General features: G+C 41.1%; 1 protein-coding gene across 1 annotated transcript in view; it reads right to left on the bottom strand.

The window, feature by feature from the left end:
- Nucleotides 1–26,175, bottom strand: part of CNTNAP2 (contactin associated protein 2) — a 1,980,972-nt gene that overhangs the window by 662,152 nt on the left and 1,292,645 nt on the right. Inside the window, exon 14 of the mRNA XM_057504985.1 lies at nt 12,102–12,221. Coding sequence (XP_057360968.1) covers nt 12,102–12,221 — 120 coding nt within the window. The remainder of the gene's footprint in view (nt 1–12,101; nt 12,222–26,175) is intronic.

Below are 26,175 nucleotides of genomic sequence, written 5' to 3'. Positions count from 1 at the left end.
GGATTTCAAAATATTAAAAATGAATATTGTATATGGGGAATCTGCATCTTTTAATAAATAGAATCCAGGGCTTTCGAAGGGAAGGTAGAACTTGAGGAAAGCAGAGGAAGATGATGCTAACAGATGATTCTTTTTCCAGAGGGAGTAAGGATTCTTTTGCACAGCGTGTTCCTTTAAATTTGGTTTCTATGTCATATCTATTTTTTTTTACCTGATCTCATCTTCCTTTAGCCTTCATATCTGGAATAGGATAGAGAGGGAGAGGGGAAAAAAATCTGCTATAAAGTAGATATGAAGGCAAAAGTAATATAGAGTAGTTAATAGAAATAGTGGCTCACCAGCTATCAACCAAGAACGTTTCACGGGAGAGCCCTTAAACATCACATGGGCTATAGTTTTCTAAATACACAGCACTAATGCCTCTCAGGGTTATTGTGAGGAATAAATGAAATAATGACCTCTTATAGATTGAAAAAAAAACTTTAGGGATGATGACTTCCTTTAAACAAAAGGAAAACATGAATTGATATTAAAAATGTGTATATTTAAATGAATTTAAAAATATGTGTTTTGAGAAACTTTTATTCTATGGTATTAAATTTGGGAAGTAAAAAGGAATAAGGGGTTTCCAGGTTAGGATGGCAAATAAACACTGGCATCTAACTTTTTTCTCTCCCCAAAACCCCACTGAAGATGGAGTCTATATTATATATACACATACATACATACACATATACACCACATTGTGTGTGTGTGTGTGTGTGTGTGTGTGTGTGTGTGTGTATTCAACTTAGGCCACTAATGAAAATAAATGGGAGAGTGTTAATAATTAGGGTAAGAGGAGTAAAATGGGCCTATACTGGACACACAGAGCATATGGTCAGTCTAATGTAGAGTGGAGTCCAAAGTCAACAAGACCCCGTCATTGTTAAAATAAATGCAGAGCTAATAAGTATCAGGAATCTGAGGAAGCCTGAGGAGCTTAGAGGTCAGGAAAAAAAAACAAGTGAACAGAAAACTTAGCAGAATAAAGGAACTGAGAGAAAACTTAGGAAGAAGGAAAAAATGAAAGATGCTTATTATTCTGAAGATATAAAAACTATTTCACACTCATAAAGCAATACTAGAATGATATTAAAGGGGAACTTTTCAGGCAGAAAAAGAGCTCTTTGATTTAAAGCCATAATGAAAAGTCATTCTAGAATGGGAGAAAAGAGAAATCAGAACAGAAAAAGTTATGCACAGAAAAATAATAAAAAAAAATTAAGGAGTTGCCAGTGTGAAAGGGGGCACCTGGGAAATGGATGAAAACAGACATATTCTAATGCATGTCATTGTGAAATTTCAGAACATCTGGGACAAAAGGAATGCTCGCCTAACTTCTAGAGGGGACAGGTCATATTAAAGGATCAAGGGGCTACCAGAGGCTATGTTACACTGAAAGGAGAGTGAGCTGAAAAAGAGGAAGACATGGGGAATAGGAAGCATGAGTTGCAACCTAAGGAGAGACAGGGATTCTTGGATGGGTAAGCACTAGTGGGGTGAAGGGAGGTTTCATGAAGATGGTATGTCCCATAGAGAACAAACAGGTTGGACTGGGGTAATGTGAAACACTAGCAATATGTCCACTATCATTTTAGAGTCTTCAAAAACTAAGAACAGAATAAGAGTCAGGTTCAGTTCTGCCCTTGGCTTTCCTCAACAAGGTACAATAAACTCCCTGCTCTCATCTCCATGTCCTGCTGCCTAGGTCGGCTCAGGTGTTCATTTCACCTCTCAAAAGCATGCCATCTTGCTTCAGTTCTGAAACCTAGAGGTAGACCAGGGGAACTGAAAAGCAGAAAGGGCAAGTATGGTTCCAGCAAGATAGATAAAAGAGATTCATATAAAAGCAAAAAAGGAATAACAGTGATGATGGGGAGGAGGAAATAGCAAGCTGCTGCCTCGTTTGACATTTTAATGCCGATTGTTTTTGCTCAAAAATATCAGTAAGACAGTATACAAGATTAGTAATTATGCGAAGGGAAGTCAGCCCTAATAAAATCCTTTGTACATAAATGCAATGAAGAGATTTTTGACACCTTCATCCACAGGCATGTCTTTTTCCAGAGTTATTTTCTTACTCTTCACAAATGAGATAAATACATCATGTGGCAGCCTTTTATGTATGGCACTGATGAACTTCAGGGCTTCTAGTTTGTCAGTCCCAGGAAATATGACTCTAATATTTGCCGGTTTAGGCAACATGTAGTATTGGCACAGTCTCTTATTTAACTTTCTCGGTTATACTTAGCAGCCCAAGACACAAGATAAAAAGAGAGATTAGCTGCTGTATGAGAGCCTCCGAACAAATTTACCAGGGGATTGGAAAGTGATTTACTTAGAAGGAATGAAAAGTGACCCCAAAGAACTGAAAAACAGGGTTTGGAGAGACAGAAGCATAGGTATAGTAGCTTTAAGTTGGGCCAGAAACCTGGAATTTCCAGTGAATAAGTGTGAGATTACCCCCGTGCTTTTTGGTTTTTGATCACAAAGCAATGAGCAGATCTTAATTGGATTCCCCGAGCCGTTTTTGTTTGTTTGATCTCCTGCCTAACAGAGGAGCTGATTCCTGTGGACTAAACAAGAGCTTCAGGTCCCCAATGTCAGAGGAAACCAAACAACGGTCCCTAACCATAAATAACATGAAGCCATTCTCAGCTTTTGAATGGGGAGATTTCATACTAAAGGCAGTACTTTCAAAGCATCAAAAAGTGTGTTTAAAATATTGTTCAGGCAGGTATGTAAAAATATTGGGAGGCAGTGCATTTGCACCTGGGGTGCCATTCGGCAGGCTCCTGCAGGGACTCTGGGGGGCCTGCTGTAGATTTCAAGCCACTTCCTCTTGATTCCAGGGCGTCCTGCACTCCCCGCCCGAGCCCTGTCCCATGGCAGTGGGTGGGCCTCACCAGATCTTCCCTCTCCTTTTCTTGATCTAAAGTTCGAAAACCTTCTGAGAACCTTGTTAGTATTAACCGATCGCTCTGACTGACACACGATGAGGAGATTAGGAGGAAGGCTGGCGGGTAGGAGCATCTGTGGCATACGAGCGTGCGCCCAAAGGCAGTCCTGGGCGAGTGGGCCGTCGGTCACGGAGAGGAGCTCCTGCAGGGCTGTGTTTGATCAGTGCGTGGCTTCCTAGATTTTCATCTGAAGCTGTATGTACAGAATTGAATTCAAAGATTTATACTGATCGTGAGGAACTCGGGAGTTGCTGAGTGATTACAAAGGTTTATAACAAAGACAGCCTGTGAGCGGGCGACGGAGACGTGCCGGGAAGAAGACACAGAGAACTCGTCTGTGTGCAGGTTAGTGACAGAGCAGGTGAACCAGGCTACGTGACAGACAGACGAGGAAGAAGCCTTTGATGAGAGAAAACAAAAGTGAGCGGAGGGAATAAAGTGCGAGAAGCCAGCATTGCGAGGCCTGCCCTTTGGGTCACAAACACATCTGAGAAACAGTCCCTGACATGCAGGCAGACCAAGGGGCTCGGTGTCCAGTATTGCCTGATTTCTGAATGTTACTAAATCCCAACAGCAAATAGGAGATTCTGTTTGTCTTCATTTGTAGCTGATTTCCTTGCAAAAAAGGGAAAAAGGAAGCACTATAGTCACATTAAATATTATGGATGATACCCAACAATAATCCCATTCAACCTTGGTACATTCTCAAACCAGATTTTGTTAGATTCATTTTAAGATTTTATAATGAATAAGTAATTAGATACTAGGGATAGAATTTAAATTATCCTAAAAGTCAGGCTCAAACCCCAAGGGATGATTAACCTAGGTACACAGGAATACAGAGTTTATTCTGTAAAGCTCTTGGAAAATTATATTAGAGAAAATACTTGTAGTTGAATTAAGAGCTAAAGTTGATAATAATTGCTTAATGTCTTTTTATATATTGATTTTATTTAAAATGTGTTCTCTGATTAAAAACTCCAAGGCAATAGTTGGACAATTAAGAAGTAAACAGTTTATATAAAAAATGCCGGACAAACCACAGATAATGAATTAGAGCTGTGTAAGGAAGTTTTGTTGATAATGAAATGACATGAGTAAGATGTAAGATGATTTCAGAAGTCACATTACAAACCATACTACAGAATCAAAATGAGAAGGATCATTGTTTGGGTGCCCACACGTGACCGTACAGATGCGTAAACACACACAGGAAGTAGGAACTCCGGCTCTGAATCACACAAGCCTGCTTAAGAAGTCCATCTCCAAAGCTTACTAGGTGTGTGACACAGGACTTAATTTCTCTGAGCTTTACTTCCCTCGTGCAAAAAATGGGAGTAAGAGTATTAGCTACCTCGTGGGGCTGTTGTAAATTACCAGATGGGTTTTTGTGTATTACCTACTAGAACAGAGCCAGGCATTTAGGTTGCTCTCCATAATATATACAGCTGCAAGTTTAGAGTATAAAATCTTTATCACGCATTTCCTAACATGTTAGTAATTCTTTTCTCTAGCTGGTAAGGAATTTTTATTTTTATGTACCTATATTTTCAAATGTTCTAAGTTGAACAATATGTTAAAAATTAGACAAATACTAATAAGCTTAATATTTTACTAACTACGTGTGGTGCTGTTACTCAAAAGTCAAGAATAAGTGTAGCTGGAATTATGAATCCTATACAAAGGCACACAGGGAGGGGTGGTAAGAATATAAGGATGGCCCCTAGGATTCCCACCACCTGGTGTGCACTCCTGCATGATCCCCATCCTTGAATATGGGTGGGACTGGTGAATATGATGGGGTGTCACTTCTGTGATTAGGTTACTCTGTATGGCATCAGTGAAGAGACATGGCAAATGTGAGTGAGGTCTCCAATCAGTTAGACTTGAGTTACTTAAAAAGGTAATTAGAGCGGGTAGCCCTGACCTCATCAGGTGTGCTCTTGAAAGAGTCTAGAAGTCAGAGAGATCCTCCACCTGCCTTTCTCTGAGAAGGACACATGGCTGGGACCAGGGAGCGGCCTCTAGGAGCTGAGAGCAATGCACAGACAACAGCCAGCAAGAAAATAGGGTCCTCAGTCTTACAACTGCAAGGAAATGAAACCTTTCAACAACCTGAATGAGCACGAGAGAGGCTCCCAAGCCTCAGATGAGGCTGTGGCCCTGCTGAGCCCTTCACTTCAGGCTGTGAGGCCCTGAGCAGCCGACCCAGCTACCCTGTGGCAGACTCCGGACCCACAGAAACTGGGAGATGATAAGCCGGCATAACTGTAAGCTGCTAGGAAAATGAACATGCTGGAGAAGAACTGCTTTGCTTGGCTGGGGATGGGGGTGAGGGCTGCTGGCGGTGTAGGCTCATGAGACTTTGCACTTGAACCTGAACACACACCCCAGTGATCCGCATCCCCCAGCCACAACCACCACTGAAACTTCTGAGAAGCATGATAGTAAGTAAAATAATATTAATGAGTACAAGTGCTTAGGAAATGAGGAACAGGCTCTCTATAAATATTAGATTAAAAAGACACCAACAGCTTTTACCATTATAGAGGATAAGAGAATTTGATCAGCTAAATCCCAGGGCTTTATAAAGCACAAATTATGTAAACAAGCTTAATGGCTTTTTGATAAAACTGTAAAACTAGTGATAGGGAGAGTACAGGAGTGTTCCTTATTTGGACTTTAAATTTCACATGCTATGGCACACATACTTACTTAAATTTACAAAAATTAAATATGCATGCAAACAGTTATAAAGGGCATGAATCAGAGGATGGAATTTGAAGAAAAACAGTTTTTGATTTAGGGACAAGTAGTGAGTTTCAAAGGATAATGGCTGGATCTAGATTTGCTTACTGTAGTTCTTATTAATCTTCAGGCAGAAAGAACTAAATGAAGCTTTAAATGTAAGAGTCCAAGGTTTCTAGAAGAAGATGTTGGTAAACATCTTAAGGCAACAGAAGTAAGGAGCTTCAATGTGAGAAAAACATACAAATAAAAGAGGTAAACACCCAAAATACGTGATAGTACATAATCATAAAAATTATAAATCCAGATTTCCAGAAAGAAAATAAAAATGGAGAAGGAAGGTGAAGATAACAATGACCACGTTTTATCATGCGCCCTAAGATCTGAAAAAAGAGACCAGGCTTTGGCTGCCATAAAATGGTGAATTCTTCTACAAAGGAGTCAATGAATACATTCTCCCCTCAGTGTCAGCTGTATACAACTTGAAATGCTCCATCATTTAGGGCACCTCCCAATTTCCAAGCAGTGTGACTCTGAATGGCAGATAGATGGTCAAAAGAAGAACTGTATAGCAGAACTGCCTTATGAGGCAAAATGAAGAGTGCCAACTTAGGCCGAACTTGGCCAAGAAATGTGTAAATTCAAGCTTGTTTGAGATAAGAGGATTCTGTCTCTAAATTATCTGACTGCCAGTAGCGATATTTTTCTTTCATGTTCCATAGTAATAGAATTTTTCTTTTTCTTTCTTTCTTTTTTTTTTTAGCATGGAAGGCAGTGTAGAGATCAACCCATTTCAATTCCTACACTTTATTTATAACGAAACTGAGACAGAGATTGACACGTCAAAGTCCTATAGGGAATTTGAGTAGTACCTGCCTACAGGACAGCTCTACCAGGTTGGTTACAGGCACACCACTTTCCTAATCTGCCCATGGTCTTCTGTGCCCCATCTCATGGAGTTACCCAAGGCAGAAACCTGGGAATCATTGCCAACTCCCATCTCACCAGCACAGTCTGGGCAACTCTAAATATCCACCAAATCAGTGTCCTCCTCCACCTGACTGCCACCACCTTAAATCTCAGTTTCAGCTCCTGCTTGACATCTAACTTGTCTCCCTGCTTACAGGAGAGTCACCTGGGTCTCCTTTGGAGAGTTCTCTTCACAGTTGCCTAAACACAGTATCATCAATTGTTTGCTTTTCCCTCGGGACCAAGTTTCAGCTACTTTGCGTGCCCACTTGTTTTCAAAACTCAGCTTGAGTGAGCTGCACCGTGGAAGCTTCTGCTCGTCTCTGAGACTAGTTCCCTAAAGTTATCTCTGCAAGCCCTTTGTGGGGTACTCATCACTTGTGGCCCCACCACATGCCCCACGTCCCGGAGGCTGTCGCTTGCCCTACTTACAGGTAGACTGCTTCATTGACCCGGAGTCCCTTTCCATCCTCCATATCTTGTTTCATTCTCTGGGACGAGGCAGCCTCTTCGGTGTCCACACAAATGACCCACTCTTCCCCCATGTGTGTGTAGACACTTTCCGTCCACCTATTCTCAGTGACATTCTCTTACACGCTCACAGAATATTCATTGCCAGAAACCTGATGTTTATCTATTGAGTTCCTAAGAGTTCCTTCCTGAGATGCTTTTCCCCAATGTATACTGTCCCCTAGGTGATATTATCATTTCTTATATATTCTTATTATAACAATTAGCACATTTATATCTGTAACCCAAACATCTTTTGGGGGGCTTATCTAACTGCAAAATGTATATATCTCAATTTAGATTGCACATGACACTCCATATTTAATGAGGTCAAAACTGAATTCTTGAATTTCCACTAAATCTGTTTTTTTCCTTAACTTTTCATATCTCCCAGTTATTCAAATCCATATATTTGGGAGTCATATTTAATAACTGTCTTTCACCATCCTTATCCAGTCTGTCACCAATCCCGATGGCACCACCTTCAAAACAGATCTAAAATCCATCTCTTTCTCATCACCTCAACTGTCACCAGCCTAGTCCAAGAAGGAGATGAGGCTTTTGATTTAACAACTTCAGGACTTTGTCCCATGTTCTCACCATTGCTTAGGGCAGCCCAACTGGTAGTTTTAATCAAGACCCTCTCATTCTCCCGCCAAAAAGTTCCCCAAGGATTCCCACCCACTGCACTGAAAAATGACTGAAAAAGGGAAAACGAGCATCTTCATTGGCTGGTCCACTCTGACCTCCACCAGTGCCTGCCCCCCTTTTGAGTGCCTCCCCCAGGCCTGCTGTGCTGCGGGCACTGGGTCCCATGCCTCAGGACGAGCTGATCTTTCATGCCCTGGGGAGGTAATGGAGGGCTCCTCACCCTTCCACACCTTTTTGAGGGCTCTGTCTCTTTCACACTTTAGATTGTGGCTAAAACGTCACTTCCTTAGAGAGGTCCCGCCCAAAATGAATCACTCCTCACAATTCCATTACTTCTCTTTGCAAAAAAATTACTTATTTGTTTTCTTTTTTAACACACGTTTTCATTGTTGGTTATGAACTGTGTGAAGGCATTTATTATATCCATTTACTCTCACGTGGCCCAGTTCCTGGTACATATTGAATACATAAATGAAAATTCCTGGAAAAAGGATCCTAGAGACATGCTCCACTCTTTTTTTCTTTCCATAAAGACCAGGGAGAAACTCACATTTTTCATTTTTTTGTGTGTGTATTATATGTTTTTTAAAATTTTTATTTGAGGAAATGTAGATTCACATGCAGTTGTAATGAAAAGTTGTGCCCTTTATTCAGTCCCCCCATGGCACACCTTGCACAACTACAGGACAGGATCACAGCTGGGATGTGGACGCTGCTGCCGTCAACAAACCAAACACCTCCATCACCATGGGGATCCCCCATCCTGCCCTTTTAGAGCCACGCCCACTTTGTACCAACCCCATCCCTCCTTTGACCCTGGCAACCATTCATCTGTTCTTCATTTCCATAATTTTGTCATTTCAAGAGTGTTACGTAAATGAAATCATGTAATATATAATCTTCTGAGATTGGGTTTTTTTCACTCAGCAAAATTCTCTGGAGATTCCTCCGCAGTGTTGCATTGCATCAATAGTTCGTTCCTTTTTGCTGCTGACTAGTTCTCCATGGTACAGATGCACTAAGTCTTTTTAACCATTTATCTATTGAAGGACACCTGGTTGTCCGCAGTTTTTGGCTATTCCCAATCAGGCTACTATGATCACTGTGTACAGGTTTCTGCTTGCACATAAGTCTTCATTTCTCTGGGATGAATACCCAAGAGCACAACAGCTGAGGCATACAGTGATTGCATGTTTTCCTTTTAAAGAAACTACTGAAGAGTTTTCAGAGTGGTTATCTCTTCCACCCCCTTATTGATCCCAACCACTGAGCTTTTAATTCTGGTTATTGTACATTCCGTTGTGGAATTTCCAAATAACTTACATCTTCTATGTTTTTGCTGAGGCTATTCTTTGTATATGTCAAGCATGTGTCATATGTGTTCACTGAAGCATTTTGATGGTGACTTCTTTAAAATAATTGTCAGAAAATTCTAGTATTTCTATCATCTCGATGTTGCCATCTATTGGTTGTTCTCTTCCCTTTAGATTAAAATCTTCCTAGTTCTTGGTATGATGAGTGAATTGTGTTTGAAGCCTAGACATCTTCACATTATGTAATGATACTCTGGATATTATTTAAACATTCTGTTTTAACTGGCTTTTCCCTTGGGCAGAGGAAGGAAGGTGCTGTCTCATTCTACCTGGTACAGGTAGATGCCCAGGCTCCCCATTTGGCTTCCCTTAACACCCAAGGGGAGAGGCTGGGCTGAGGTGGGAATTCGGGAACCCATGTTGTCCACACTGACACTTCAGTGCTTGACTCCCCGGGCCTCTTCTGGCACCACCCCAATGTTGGGGGGACAGAACCTTGTACTGGTGGGCAGGAGTGTATGTCCAGGCCACCAGCGTGGTCTCCACAGGTCCTGTGGAGGAACGGATGTGACTGGATGGGGAGAGCGAGAGCCTGGCTCTCTCTGCCCAGCTCTCTACCCGGCATTCCCCGTGCCTCTGCAGAGGCGCCGCTGGGCCCTTCATCATCCCCTCCTGGCTGATCCTGGCATGGGTGGGGATGGGGCATTGGTTTTTCTTGCGGTCACTGGCTGGAGTAGAGCATGAATCCTCTGAAAGTTCTCTGTCTTGTTAGGCTGCCCTCTTCCCAGTTCCATGGCTACAGAGAGCAGGTTTTCCTGGGGTTTGTACACATTGTCATTTCCAGATTGCCAGCTTCTATGCTTTCTTAATGACCCAAGTTCATGTCCTTTCTAGATGAGTGCCTGCTGGCCTTCACGGGTCCCTGAGCACAGTGACGCTCAGATCTTGAATGACAGAAGAAAAATATTCTCACAGAAGAAAGTTGTGCTGTATTCTTCCCTGCTCAGACTGCATCTAGAGTAGCAGGTTAAACTGCTCTTTAAGGAAGACAGTGATAGGGTGCAATCTGTTTTTGAGGGAAGGCTTCAATTCACAGAAAGGTAGTATCTCCTGAAATTAAACCAGCCCTTCACTTTGTGTGTGTTTTGGATTTGGGGGATTATATACATTATGGTTTTGTTTTGTTTTGTTTTCTAATTCTCCACTGGGACACATATAGGAAAACAGTGTAAAATCTTTATTGTCCAAGTTTAGTCACCAGGTGCCCTGATTTCCCTTGATGTTAACAGTTGACTTTAATTGCTCTACATATGTATATATTAGAATTGCTAATCGAGATTAAAATAAAGGTAAACAAGAAAGTATCTGAGCGCACTGACAAGTCCAACAATCAATGCACTCCTAGAACAAGCTTCCTGGGAGTGGGGTCACTCAGGGTCACTCTCCGGGCATGCGTAGAGCTCCAGCAGCAGAGGGTGTCTGTGAGCTGACAGCTCCCACCTCACCGCCTGCTGCACACACTCCGTCCCTCCCCCATCACTGCCTCCTTCTGTGCCACGCCCGGCCTCCTGATGCCGCTCAGTTCTCTGCTGGGTCTGCCTGCTACGGACAGCAAAAGGTTCTCAGTCCCACTCGCCCAATCCCATCTCCCCCTCACACCTACTGAATCCAAGGCTCCAGGGCTGGAGCCAATACGTTTATATGGAAAAGAAAAAATCCATTAATTATTCTGAAGCATAGCCAGATTTAAGAACCACTGGCTTCAAAGCAGATTTGAATTCTGAATCATGCCTGAAAATATAACCAAGTTTCTTAACTCTCCAGTGCTCTAAAAATACTATTGCTACTCCTGGATAACCTTCACTGAAAGTTTGCTTTGTGTCAGACAATATGCTAAGAACCATATGTAGGTTATCTTATTTCATTCATTAATTACAATGCTATGAGGTAGATATTATAAATCCATTTTAAAGCTAAACAAACTGAGGCCTGCTGAATTTAACAAAGTGAATAAGGCACCCAGGATTATTTATCTGGTGATTATTAGTGGAGCCAGAATACAAACCCACATAGTCCAAATAAGGAACTTAGCATGGCACCTGACCCGTGGTAACAGGCCCTGTGGCTCCTCACCAGCAACATCAGAGCATCTCTATCACCACATGTCTCAGGAGTTCACATCAAAGGCTGACCCTCTCCCGAGCCAGCAAATAGTGCCTGCCTTACACTCACCTCCAGGTTTTTGGAGGGTAAGACATTACCAAGTGTCTGATGGAAAATCTGCTCTTATCTTAGATCTGTACATCTTATACTCTGCTGTGGGAACTTACAAGAACCCACAATCTCATTTCATAGCCCTGAAATTAAATATGGAAGTAAATAAAACTAGGTTTTCTTCCCCAGTGGAAAACCCCAGAGAAGTTTCATGAAAGCTGAGGGTAAGTTTTGCTTTTCCAGAATGGGGTTTCAGTGCCCAGAAAGCCTCCTTCTGTAACTATGGGGAAGAGAGAATGTCTGAGTGGCCAGCAGGGCCGTGCAGCTACCTGAGCAGGGACACCACATGGCCCTGCACTCGACTGCTGGTGGTGGCTGCTTCACTGGCCAGTTCTTTCTGTGGACTTTAATCTTGCAATTCCACTCTCTGAGTTTCTCCCCTAACTGAGTAATTTTGCTAAGTGTTAATTATTAACTGTTCAAGTCAGAAGGCAGACTTTTTAAAAAGTGTAGTGGCGAAAGATTTTATTGCTTTAGAAATATATTATACCACGTTACCTAACAAGTCCAGCAATGTTTAGCTCATGACATGTTGTGCTAAGAATGCAGCATGAAGAAGCAGACTTCAGTGGTGCTATTTATTCTCAAAACACAGAAAAGCAATCCTCATGAAAGATAAATATGGCATAATTACCTGTCATGTTGCAGTAAACTTTCAGAGGCCCCAGAGGTCCACTGCCATCAGGATCTATCCAATAGTAATTCGATGTCTGGCCTAGGTGCTTATATGCTTCACAGGAAGGCTCGTAGATGGCTGGAACGAAATAGCCTGCATGAGTACAGCGCAAGACAAAGGGCTCCCCAGATAAATGCCCACGTGTCGTATCCAACGCTGGCAAAACACTCTTTGGAGTGTGTGTCCTCGGGTTAGAATGAGGATTCTTTTTCTCGACATGCAAATGCATGATTTGGTTCTTACTCCATAAGCATTTCTGACCTAACAAACAAAGACAATAAGTTCCTGCTGTGGCTTTACAGTTGGGGAAAGTGCAATACAATCAATCGTTAAATGTAAAGTTTGTTGCCCTGGGGCTCAAGATCACTGGAAAAAGTATTTCATCTATAGTTATTTATAGATATCATCGTCTCTTACTATAAACAACTTTATTTTGAAAGGCCATAAATATCTGCTGATTTGGTGGGCTATCAACTGAGAGATCAGAGATCTTTGTTTCTTACAGACACAGACACACACAGACACACACATGCTTTTTTGGTGTAGACAGTATAAATTTCCCTCAAATAGCATGGGATTTCTAATCTTCCTTTGTTTCAGGAAAAAGGAACGATATATCTCTGCTTCATTTTACTTGTTTCAGGCGCTTTACATCGACTCCAGCTTGGCCTCAATGTAATTAACTTACGGGTTCTTTTGCCTTATTTTCCTTTGGTGCCCATGTTCCTGATGGATTTTCTTTTTTCACAAAGACTGCACCTGTTGTCAGAAGTACTAAATGAACATGGACCTATCTCCTTCATAGTTAGAACTCCTAAAATGGTATTGCAGAAGCTTTTCTAAGCAGCTCCACACTGACATTTATGACAAATTTGAAAAATGTCTTTACAGAACTAAGAACTATTCTTGCAGGAATCTACCTGATTTAAAGTGGTGGAGTCTTTTGGTAAAACGCATCTGAATTCAAACTCCTCAGATCTGTCGTTTGTTGAAACATAAAGCTGGAGGACTGATTCTGGAACCCACTTTTCTACGCTTTTCTCCCATGTTCTCTGTTCCTCCTCTTGTTTTCCATGATTTCCTCTTTCCAAAGATGTTAGACCTTAAATTCTATTTCAACAATACTCTTGATGAAAACAATTCTAAAATTCTTTGATTTACTTAATCCTTCTTTCCTTTCTTCTGTGCTTCTGTGAACAGTTGCTGAGTACCTATGATGTGCTGAGCAGAGGACTGGGCAACACAAACACAGCTGTGAGCAACCCAGATAAAGCACCTGTGGAGTAGGGTCTGCTCACTAATTATTTTGGCATTGCTCATGCAAAACGGCTGCTGGAAAAGGATGATGTTGCAAAGTCACACAGAGCCTGTATACCTTTTGTCCCAGTATAATACTTAACATGCCCAAATTCAATCTCCTAACTGCTTTATTTGGATAATAAACTATGGTTGTCCTCATTCTGAATGCCATACCAAGTAAAATATTGCAATAAAAGGCAGTGAGGAAGTATTTTGAAATTTTAAACACAATGATGTCATAATCAGACATAGGTTTTAGAAAGAAAACTGCTGTAGCAAACCATAGATTTTAAAGAAGTGATTGAGAAAGTACGGACAGCATTCAGACCGTTACTGCCATAGGACAGTACAGAGGTGACCAGCGCTACATGAAAACATGAAAAAAGATGAAGCTACGTAAGAAAGGATAAGGTAGATGGGACCGATTCATGTGTTTTTTAAGATCAAGTGGCCATGAAGACCCAGGCGGTGTAGGTGGTCGGGAAGAAACAGAATGGGGAGTGACCTAACTCACAACCTCTGAAAATAAGCTAACTGCCTTATTAACTCATGAGTCTTTTTCCAGATTCTTACACTTTTTGTGTATAGCTCAAAATTAGCCAGAGTGTCATGTTCAAATTCTAAAGTTTCCCTCTTGGTCGCTTTGGCCAATCTGCCATTAAAACCTTTCACCTTTCTTTTCTAATATTTAAGAATCAGTCATTCTCTTTCCACTGCCAACATGCCAGTCATCTTCCTCATTGTCTGGTAGCTGGTTTACAACAATCACACTATTAATTTGTTGTCCTACCCAAATATCTCTTTACTTCCCACCAAATTATGCTTTTATCCAATGTTAGTCTAGTCCTAAAACATAACTTTCATTACATTGAAAAATGCATCATGGTTCTTCAGTATTTATGATATTATTATGTCTCAGAACACCATCTATGCATTCAAGACCTTCCATAATCCTAACAGACCTTTTTTTGGTTTTAGCAACTTAAAATGTCTTCTTAGCATCCAGTAATGCTTTCATTAAAATGCCAATTACATTACATTAAAATGCCAATGTTAACCTGAACTCTGGTCAGGCAAATCTGACTCAGGAACTTGCTCACTTTTTCTGGGTTTGCCTTTATCTAAAATACACTACAAGCCTTTTTCTCAATCTATAAACCTCCTCATTCAGAGTTAACTATTAATACAGAAGTGGTAAGAAACAAGGCTCTGCAGCCAAATAGACATGGGTTGAAATTCTGACTCCACAGAGGATTGTAATATAACAGTGGCAAAGTTCCCTGGCCTCCTAGCCTTGTCTGGAGAACAAGTATCATATTACAATGAGAACTGGAGGAGGAAATAATCAACATAAGTTTCTTAATACTGTGTCTGGCCCATGATAAATATTTAATAGGTAGAATTTTTATGATTAATATAATTATTATTTCAGTCCTACTCCCATTCCCCTTCCTGAAGGAGACCCTCCCTACTCAACAGCTCCACCTCCCTCCCTGTCCCGTCCAGGGCATGCAAGCCTCCTCTCAGGGGCTGTACAGCTTGATTAGAGGACTTGATTGACTATTGTTAATTGAGTTTCATATATGAAATGTTTATGTCCTAACAAGGCTGTGAATTATCTTGAGGGGAGGGTCTAGAAAATGTATTTTTCTTTTCAACTTCATATAATCTAACATGGTAGATGTTTAAGAAAAGCTGTCAGAACTAAACGTGAAAATGTATCTTTTTTTCATCCTATTTTGATTTTGATACATGATTAGCAGGCTATCTGAAGAAGCATATGCATGTGAAAGCATGAGTGGATGGTGGGAAGTGTGGGGAACTGATTTTCTTACGAAGCACAGAGGCATTTTGAAGAGGGCTATAGACCTTAACCAAGTCAGTGACTTAAGAGCAGTGTTGAAGGCGTTGTGGATGAAGGAAATTTGGGTAAGCAAGAAACTTTTCTTTTTTTCAAAGTGTGACATTATTCTGCTTGTCTTTAACCTGGAACAGGCTTATAGTTGCTTTTGCCTCATCAACACAAATGGAAAGCTAAGTATTTCAGCACAAACTTTATCATGTGTGAAAATTGCCTGGAGAGCTTGTTAAGATGGGGATTCCTGGGTCTCCCTCAAAGATTCTGACTCAGTAGAGAACTGGCAGTTCTAACAAGTTCCCAGGTAATGGGTGATGTTGCTGGGGTCCTGACTGCACTTTGAGAAGCATGACTCTAATCCTGAAGGAAAAAGCTAACTCAAGAAGGGTGGACTAATTCTTGATTTATATTTAAACATACATAGGAGAAATCGGTCACTCAAAGGCAATACAGTAAAATTTAAAATAAAGTATGACTAGAACGCCACCCCAAAATAATTTTTTAAAATGGAATGAGATATGACACTCTAAATAAAACACATTTCAAAAGAAATAGACTTGGATGAATGCATAGAAAAGTATTTGGGAAGAAATACACCAGAACTGTAAGTAAGAATGGTTATCTCTGGGAGTAAGATTATGGATGACTTGAACCTCTTTCTTTTCTGTGTTTCCCACACCACTTTATACTGTGCATAAGTTCTGTTACCATTTAAAATACACTAGCAAAATACGTTCCTGGCACTGAGGTACAATGACAAGGAAGGCTGCGATAGAGAAGCATTGCATTCATTTTATAACTGAATGAGAAATTAAGAGATTTTCATTCAAATCTCCTGTCATTTACTACCTGGGAAGTCCCCTTATTAGATTTCTCCACTGTAAAATGAAGGCAGTGATGCCTCCTTCACCAAGTTAGTGTGAGATTAAATGAAATCAAACACTTTGTAAACCAAACAGCACTGAGAATACTGAAACTTTAATGCAGAGAATGAGCTAACCAGACTCAGCCAGTTAACTGTACCCAGTGGAGTCCTAGCGGGATGGCACAATCTGAGCACGTCAAGCCTGCGGAGATGACAGAGCACGAGGGCTAAGGCAGCAGCCGGCGAAGAAAAGAGAAGGATCTGAGCCATTGTCAATCACTGAGTTTTGCCCGTAGACTGCTGAAGAGCAGAGAAGTGATTGGGCTGTTGGCAAGGTAAATAGACTCATCAAGTCCATTGATTTACTGGAAAAGTAATTTGTTTCTGTTGCAACTCCTAGTTCCAAATAAAAGGTCTCATATTGTCCTACTTATTTTAAATATGAGGTCTCTTCTTAAATCTCAGATGCTCAGATTGAGTTTCATAGCATGTAAGTTTCCAGGAAGTGACAAAGCATACAGAGCTTATTCATTTTCATTAAATAATGAATATTATCTGGGTGACATCAAATTAGGACAGTGGAAAAAGACAAGTACTATTGTGTTAGTTTCATGTGGCTGAGGTAAAAAAATGACTGAACAGTGGACTAAAAACAATACAATTATGATCTCACGGTTCTGGATATGACAACTTTGTGGTCCTTCTGTGGTCCTTCTGAAAACTCTAGGGAAGGATTTATTTTCTGGCCTTTGCCAGCTTCTAGAGTCCACCCACATTCTTTGGCTCATTGTCCTGGTTCCCCATCTTCTAAGGTGGTGAAGTCTTTCACGCTCCATCACTTTGATTTTCTGTTTTCATGGTTACATCTCCTTATTTGAAGGAGCTCTGTGATTACATTAGGATCACCCAGATAATCCCCTGATAGTCTTATGTGAAGGCCCTTAACTTCATCAGAAAGTCCCTTTGCCATATTGTGTAATGTATTCACGGGTCCCATGGATTAGGACATGGACATATTTGAGGGGGGAGAGTATTATTCAGCCTATCACACTATGAAAAACAATATGAGGTCTCTTCTTAATGGACACACTTTATTAAGCACCTAATGTGCCCAGGATTGTTGCTTAACAAAACAAGTATATAAAGGCTTAATAAAGGTGGAAGAACAAAGTCAAATGTTTGTACTGAACTGTGAAGGTCCGCATGGCCTTAAAGGTTGCGACCATCAGTAAAATACTAACAACATATATGTTCTCCCCCATCCCCCACCTCACCCCCCACCAAAACCAAGGTCAATAAGGGGGGAGGCAGGAAGGCTGCCTCTGCTCACATGCAGACGTGGCATGAGGCCTCTGGAGGCTTGCCAACTCACAGGCAGAGAGGAGAGCAAAGGGTTTAAGACCAGAGATACACAGCTAGGAAACAAAGCAGCCATTCAGGAATGGTCAGAAGAAGGGGGAGCACTCAGGAGCTGCTCCTCCCAAGCAGGAGAACCCCCAAGGTGCCTGAACTGCTGCAGAAAACAGGGACAGGAAGCAGGTAGGGAAAGTGGCGATGCATCCAGTGATCAGATTTGGGGGACTTTTTAAATATTTCAGGGTGGCGGTATCTGTAGAAACCAGCTTACAGGGAAAGGAACCAGTTGGTAGAATTGGGAGGTGACCATTCTATTGTAGGAATCTGGACCATGAAAGGAAGAGATACGGTAAGAATTGATAGAGAGTGCTGAGTTCAAGTGAGGGAGTTTATGTTGAGATGTATGAGACGGATTCCTCTTTTTTTTAAAAAAAATGGTATTTCTGATTATCAGAAGAATTTACATTTTTTGACAAATTTTAGAAAAGTAACAAATTATAAGAAAGAAAAAGACAACTTCTTTTCCTGCCTCCAGTAGCCAGTTTTGGGGTGCCTGTATTTCATTCTCTTTTTGAATGCTGGGCCCTTCTTACCTCTCTTGTAGACCTCGTTCAAGGGTATGAGAACTTAATGTAGCCAGTCGGAAACCAGAACATGTAACAGCCCCCTGCCCCCTCACTTTCTGACCCCACGAAGCAAGCTCTAAAGTCTGATGGCTGATTTTACAATCCTGAGACTCTACACCTTTGCCTGTGAATGCATCTTCCCCATCACTGGCTACACTCTTATTTCAAACAAAACAAAAAGAAAAAAATAGTTCCTTTGATTAACAAAAAAAGTGCTTTTCATTATTGTTTTATTTGTGTTTTTTGATAAAGAGCTGGAAAATGCATTTCCAAATGTACACTAGAGAGACTTTTAAAATCTTTTTTGTGAGGTATGTAGTTAGGACTTTTGCCCATTTATATGTCAACATTTTTTATTGACTTAAGTTGGTGTAATATAAATCAAGACTAAAATCTGTGTTCTGTCATATTTGTCTTCCCTTTTTGCCTTATACCTTGAATATGTAGTTTTTGATGTATAAATATTACATACCACCAAATCTATTAAGATTTGTCACCTAAAATTTTTTTTCACAGCTTTAAAATATATATTATCCTCCATTTATGACAATAAAGGCCTTGAATATTGTGTTAAGAAGTGATTGATTAAGACATATATACATATATGATTAAAATATCCAGGCCCCTGGGAGTGGAGGGGAAAGTACAGACCCCCGCTCAGACTCAGGAGGAGCCAGCCCTGCAGATGTCTTAATTTTGGATGTCCAGCCTCCATTTCTGTGAGGTGATAAATCTCCCAGAAGTACCCATTTGTGGTGCTTTGTTACAGCAGCCTGAGGAAACTAATACAGACACACAGCTGCCAACTGACTGGCAGGCTCTCCTTACCCTCTCTCTGAGCTTTTCCAGCTTTTTTATTAGTGATGTGGAGGAAGACACTCTACCATGTCCGAGAGAAGTATCTTCCTGATAAAACAGTTCCTTCTGGCCGGTATGTGCAAGGCCTTACGCAGGTGCTCTGACTAGCACAAAGCACGAGCTCTCTGGAGCTCAGCTGCCGCGGTTGAGCTGAGGAAGGCTCGCCTGGCCCCTTTCTGCAGCTCACGCTTTGAGATAAGCAATTAGGCACGTGGTGTACATCCTTCCTGTTATTACCCTCTCAAGCATACGATTGCTAAACGTGGCTGAGGATGAAACATGCTGGAAAATTAATCACAAGTCAAAAATGAACACATGCATACAGATTATCTTTGGATCATCATAAGTAGTCTTTCCCTGATTGCACAGAAAGGGAAAAGTTCACTTCTAACGAATGGATATAAAATTGGGAAGAAGCATAAAATAATTTCATCGTCCATTTGCTAGTAAATGCTGTTACATGACATTTTGGGAATTGATAGTTTGTGAATGAATCCCCACTGTTTTGCTCTCTTGTAGGGGCGGGACCACATACTTAGTATAGACTTACTAGGGGGATCAGGTGACAAGATGCTAAAATGGAAGACTGGTTTACTGGAGACTGTAGCCTTGAACTAATAAGGAAGTCTTTTAATGTGGATGTCATAAAAAGCAAAATATTTCAGCCCTTGAAAGGGGCCTGGGCCACCTCTGGATGGGTGGTGGTTAGAACAGGATGGTCTCTGGAGCCCTTCATATTTCTCATCCCTTTTAATCACTAAGTCACCTTCTGATCTTAATGCATCTCTCAGAAATAAGTTTTTCTATTGGAAAGAGATATTACTCATTTGAAATGATGGAACTGACTTTCTGATCTCAATCAGACTTTAGTGAATTTGGTTAGAGAACTAGTTTTTCCAGCATCTCATTATTCCTGGGAAGGTAACTACTTGTGTACAGGCAACAGTGGCCTTGAGACCTTCCCCTAAGAAAGCTCCCTAATTGTGGGGCCAAGCAATTATTTTTAATTAGCACAATGAAAGCTTCACAATACCTAGGTCCTCATTAACACTTGAATATTAACCTCATATGTTCTCTGTCTCTTTCGATTTTTTTTTCTAAGCTTGATGAACGCCCTGAATAAACTACATTATTTCCCTGAGGAGCTATTGTTCCATAATTGGCACATAGAAAATGGGGGTGGCAGAGAGAGCGTGGGATTAAAGATGAATATTCTGCATGCTGATACTATGTCATCATCTTTCCCTGAATGCAATTTCTGCAGGAGATGTCACTCATCATTATCCTCTAATGGGTTCTTCACCTGTCCAAGTCTCAAGGGAATAGGGCAGTTCAGAGGGAAAAAAAGATAAAGTTTTGATTTCCTATTAATAAGTCAGTTTATACTTCTCTTATTTGACAAATCCTTCAAGACATTTTTAGAAATCAGTGTAAGATTGACATTTATGATTTCATTTCTGCTCTCTCTTTTACCCACATCCATCCCATTTCTGCTTTTTGTTTGATTCTTGGCAAGTCCCTCCATCCTCTGCACTGGCTCCTTAAAACAATAATCCATACCTTCGCGATGCTAATCATAAAACTACAACTCATATGTCTACGTCATCGTGACTGCCATATTCATTGGTGATATCCACACCCATTCTTGATATTCTTTGACCTTCACTCCACAGAACATCAAAATGTCGGGTTTTTCATGACTCAGTCTGGACACACTCTACTTGTATTCTCATCATCACTACTTTTAGTTATAGAAGACTACAAAGGGGGAGAAAACCCCGAAACCAGATGGGTATACTACAAACTCATGCTTCCTTATAGTAATATGTCTCTAAAATGGAGCACAACAATCCTATTTATGACTTGCTTAGATCCTATAGAGGTTGCCTATGCTGTTTCTTGCTCCAGGTACTGAATCCCTATTCCCTCCTCTAACCTTCTCACTCTCATAGTCACTGTGCCCTAATGATGAAACTAAGAACACAGACTCAAGATGTGTGAGTGCCCATATTTTCTTCCTTGGTGACTGCACTAAATAGGGCCTTTCCCCTTCCTATTGCTCATTCATTGCTTGTTAATATCTAGTGCTATGTCAAGTACTAGAAATAAAAAATTAATGAATCATAGGTCCTGGCTCTTAGGAATTTGCTATCTAATACACGGGGCAGACACATGTTGAGAGACAAAATACCATATAATTTGCTAAGTATTATAAAAAAGATACAAAGTACTGGGACACTTCAGATAAGGGGTTATTTAACCTGCCTGAGGACAGTGTAGTAAAGCTTCATTTGTGAAATCACTTTAAGCTGTGTTTTAAAGGATGAGTAGGCGTTTGCCAGGAACAGGAGAGAAGGATTCTCCCACACATCTCCTTCCCAATGCCATGGAATTCCATGCCAGTCCTCAGATAATTTGCGATCATTATTTTCTTGACTTTTCTTTTCTCTTTTTTCCATTAGCTCCATCTTCTCTGTCTGTTAATCTGCACTAGTCTGCTCTATCTTGGGTAGCAAGAAGAAAAAAAAAAAGAAAAGAAAAGAGAATATGCCCGTTGCCCTCTAGTCCTCTTATCAGTCCCACCTAAGGGAACTTCTGCGTCTTCAGCACATGCACCTTAACCCGCAAGCAGAAAGTCACCACTTCTGCCTCCCGTGGTGGGCTGCCGCCGACGGCTGCACCGACTTTTTCCCGAGCCCTCATTCTTGGTGATTTCGGGAGGCTTGGTCCCCGCTGGCCCTCCCCTTGTGGAGACGTATTCTGCTCTAGGTTTCTGGGCCCTCCCATGTGTCCTCTGCTACGCCTTTCCTGTGTCCTGCACTGTCGTGTCTCTTCTGGCCTGTAGAGCCACCTGTCTTCCGAGGGCTTGTCCTTGGTGCTCCGTCTTTATCACCTGCAGGGAAGGCTCCTTCACTTGGGCAAGGCGTGCCACCTGGAAGGGGCAAACCACATTGGAGCTCGGGAGCTCTGGCTACAGTCCCTACTTCTTAAGTTATGCTGAATTGTTCATATACTCATCTCATCAAGGAAAAGGTACACTTTGTTCTTTTTGTTGAATGATGGTTTGGAGAAGAATGAGGGGGTGTGTTTCATTGAAGAAAAGTCCCTTGAAGGAAAAGCAGATTTCTTTCTTATTTATATCTCTGAGTGTATTTGTTAAGGAAAAAAAAAATGGGCGATGCAATTCTCCAATCATTTTTAGCCAAACAAAACTCAGTTCAACAAAAAATAAAATCTGATTCTGATTGGAAAGTGCTAATTCCTTTGTTAACTTCAGTCTTTTTGAATTAAGTTGTCCTGATAATTCAAATAATAAAAACTTTATGCTACTTTTCCAGCTTAAAAAAACTTTTACTATATTTACCTAATTTAATAAGTGAGGCAGTATGACTGATTTTAAATGCCAAATAAAGCTATTAGAATTTTATGAGTACTGAAACCTGAAAATAAAATAGATATGCTGTTTCCCATAGCAGAAAACATTGTGTCTGAAGTATTCTATAACCAAACCCAAACCAAACAGAGCCCCCCATCCCCCCACCCCCCACCCAGTAAAGGCAGTAAGGAGGAATAATACAGTGGAAAGATGTCTAGGTTAAAACAGAGAATGATCATTTTGCATCCTGGTTCTATAACTTAATGTCCACATGACTTGGATTGTTTATCACTTAAGGAATTCCATATCACCTAAGGAATGAGGAATGTGATGGGATGGTATTCAAGTTTCACTGTGCCCAAGACAATGTGATCTTAATAATTTAAGATTCTTATTTCAAAAAGCCATAATAGCCTGGGCATCTTTGCTAAGCCTTTATTATACCTTGTCTACTATTTAAACACTAGTGTAGTGATTAAAACATCAATGGTGATTTCAGAGCTCTTTCCTCAAAATTAAAATGCAATTTAAATACAGCTAACCATATCAGAAACTAGAGAACATCCTTTGGTGAAAGGCTGAGGTTGTTTTGCTAAAACTGAAATAGCACCAGGCCATCAGCATTAACTTTAGATTCAGGACAAAGGACTTCCCTGACAGTGGCTTTCTCCAACTTTTATTGAGATGTGAGGATTATGTTCATTGTGGTGTTGTTTTAGAACAGCTCTCAAAGTATCAGGCTATTATTAGGATTGTTAAGTGTGACACACAAAACTTCCTGTTACTTGAGGTCCTGCTAAAGCAATCTCAGAAACAATGATAGAATTACTAGTCTTCAAAATAAGCCACTTCTGAATATAAAAACAAAACAGGACAAAATGAAGGAAATAGCAGTAGGCTCACAGACACTGAGAAAGGACCAGTGGTTACCATGGGGGAGAGGCTGGGGTGGGTGACTGGGGAGTGTGAGGGGGATAAAAGGGCACAAATCTCTCCATCATGATATTAGTTGGTCATGGGATGGTAGTGCAGCATGGAGAACATAGTCAGTGACTCTGTAGCATCTTCCTATGTTGACAGATAGTAACCGTTGTGCTAGTCGGGGTGAGGATTTAACAATACGGGTAACTGTTGAACCTCTGTGTCATACACTTGAAACCAATACAAGATTGTATATAAACTATCTTTCAGTTAAAAAAAAGCCACTTCAATAAAGATTTAGTGGTCAGTGACTTCAGTATTCTACACAGCCAAGAGCCAGACAAACAATGTTTTCAAATGTTCCAGAATCTTGAACTATTGGCTGCTAATCTAGAGACACTGAAACTGCTGTATTAAACTAGTCACACTTACGGAATGTTCTGTGGCCTTCACTCTGAGTTTACTGATCTTATTTACAGCAGAGGGAAAAAGGGAAGCAATATGATCATCTCCTCATAGAACAGTTGATGCTGGTAACGATGTACCCAGGCCATCCGGAGAAAGCTATCTATGTTTGCTTCCTCTTTCCAGGAGACAGGAAAACCTGTTACATTTTTGGATAATACTTATCTTAGTCACATAAGAGACGTGTCACACTTTTTTTTCTAGAGTCCCATACAGTGGCACAGTAGCTGGTACACTAGTCAATAAAAGCTCATTGAATATGTAGGTTGTATGGAAAGTATTTTTTATGGAGAGTATCTTGTTGCCCAGTATTCCCAGTTACTTCAGTGATTTCTTACAGCATCATGGTGTGCTCTAAGCATACATGGTTTTTTCTTTCTTCTGCACAGTTTTTTCACTGGTGCATTGTTAGCACATTGGGGTTACCGGAGGGTCAGGAGCGCCAACATGTGCTTGTCCGGTTCTGTCCTTCACTGATATTGCCCTTCCTTAGAGGCCAGTGACAAAACAGACACCATGTTGCTGCTGAGTATACATCCCAGTCCCCCCACAAGCCCCCTCCTTTCTCTTCAGGTCAGTGTGTGATTTTCTTCCACGCATGCTCTGCTCTCCCAACACACCAAGAGTAACGACAGCCAGGTAACACTGTTCCGTGAGAAGTTCAGTCTATGGTCACTGTGAGTTATTTTGTTAAGAGTGGAAGAAGAAGACGTTATATTTTCCAAGGACCTGTAGTATGCATTTATGAATATAGTATAATTTCTAAATCCTTCTATAAAAATTGTGTTTTTTTCCTCAAGGGATAATTCCTAAAAGGGAAATTTTTATCAAGCAATAAGTTAATGATCGACACCCTAACAGAAATGGATCACAGCTTTGTGTAAGAGATGTGAACTAAGAATTCGAGTGTAATGCATGTGTTATATAAATGTACAGTTCTGATTTCAATGTGTAGATGATAAAAAATGGGGAATGAAAAGAAAGAAATGGGGTGGATAAATAGTTGCTCTAAGTATGTATTACTGTATTGGACACATCTGGCTCATAGCCCCCTATCTCCTTGTCTTACCCCCTTTTCCAGCCACAGCTGGGTGATAGTTTATTGGCACCCACCAGCAGAGATAGTCAATGGGTGGATGACCATGGGAGCCATTGGTCTTAGCATATCCCTGAAGTCCAGGATCCCCGGCCCTTGAAGCAGTGGCTATGATCTGAGCTCCTCGTGCCAGTGGACCTTCAAGCAGGCATTTACTATTCTGCTGGGGAAACTGAGCTCGATTATGGTGAGATGAGCCTGCTGCTCCACATGGGGGGCAGGGGGAGCATGTCTGGAACCTTGGGAACCGAACGCAACACCTCTTGGTGCCCTGTGTTCCATGTTAATGGCAAATGGGCAACTGCAGCATCCATGTCTGGTCAAGGGCAAGGTAACTAAGGATGCAGACCTCTTACAGAGAAAGGTCTGAGTCACTACAGGCAAGCAATCAGCTAAAATGCTGGCTGACCATGAGGTGGAGGAAGGGGTGAGTAACACCAGTTATGGCTCTGGATTTAGCTGGAACAACAGAGACTATAGTTTAGTCCACAACTTTTGTGTTGGGTCTTTCCGGAGATTGCTAGCAAGCACCTGAACTTGACTGTAAGACAGACTGCACTTGAAGGAAGGCATGAGGAAATCTCACTTTTAGACCGTAGAAGACACCTCTTGTCACCACTTTATTTTCCCTTGGTCCTACCTCTGATTCCAGCCACTGCTGTAGTAACTAATGCTCCGAGGCTTTGTCCAGCTCTTCACAGAACCAACATCTGCCATGCTTCTCCTGCCTCTTGGCCCAAGGGCTCACTGATGCTATGGAGCAAGATGTTCTCAGAAATTGACTTGGCAGGAGTACCACAGAAATGTGGCAAAATCAATGCTCTTGGGGCCGCCCACCGTCAAAGGGGGACAGGAATCAATTTCATCCTTTTGTATCCTGGGCAGAAAGTTCTTCCGTGAGTTTCCTAGTTCCTCAGAGTCCCCGTGGGACTGAGCACAGGCTCAGGTAGCCATGCCCACGTTGATAGCACTGTTTTGGACAGGGTTCTCTTCTTTTTCTGTACCCTGGCCTCATACAAGCTCCAACGGTTTATATTCTCAAATAATTTAACTATAAGGAAGCCTGTGTCTTAGACTTTGCTTTACAAGGAACCTAAGCCAACGAGTTAGAGCTCACAAATATAATATTTATTTTTTTAAATCCCCCAAAGATGGTGCTATGAAAGTTATGTAAGTAGTTTTAGCTGTGGGCTTACTCCTTAATGTCTACCTTCCCAGAAAATTGGCTTTCATGTGTTGCACACCGAGCACATGTCCATGCTGTATACACTTGGTAAATCAGTGTTTGATGAGTGAATGAATGAGTAACAGA

The sequence above is a fragment of the Manis pentadactyla genome, chromosome 7, assembly GCF_030020395.1.
Source record: "Manis pentadactyla isolate mManPen7 chromosome 7, mManPen7.hap1, whole genome shotgun sequence".
Lineage (NCBI taxonomy): Eukaryota > Metazoa > Chordata > Mammalia > Pholidota > Manidae > Manis > Manis pentadactyla.
The sequence above is the reverse complement of the archived record's forward strand: the minus strand, read 5'-3'. Positions and strand labels throughout refer to the sequence as shown.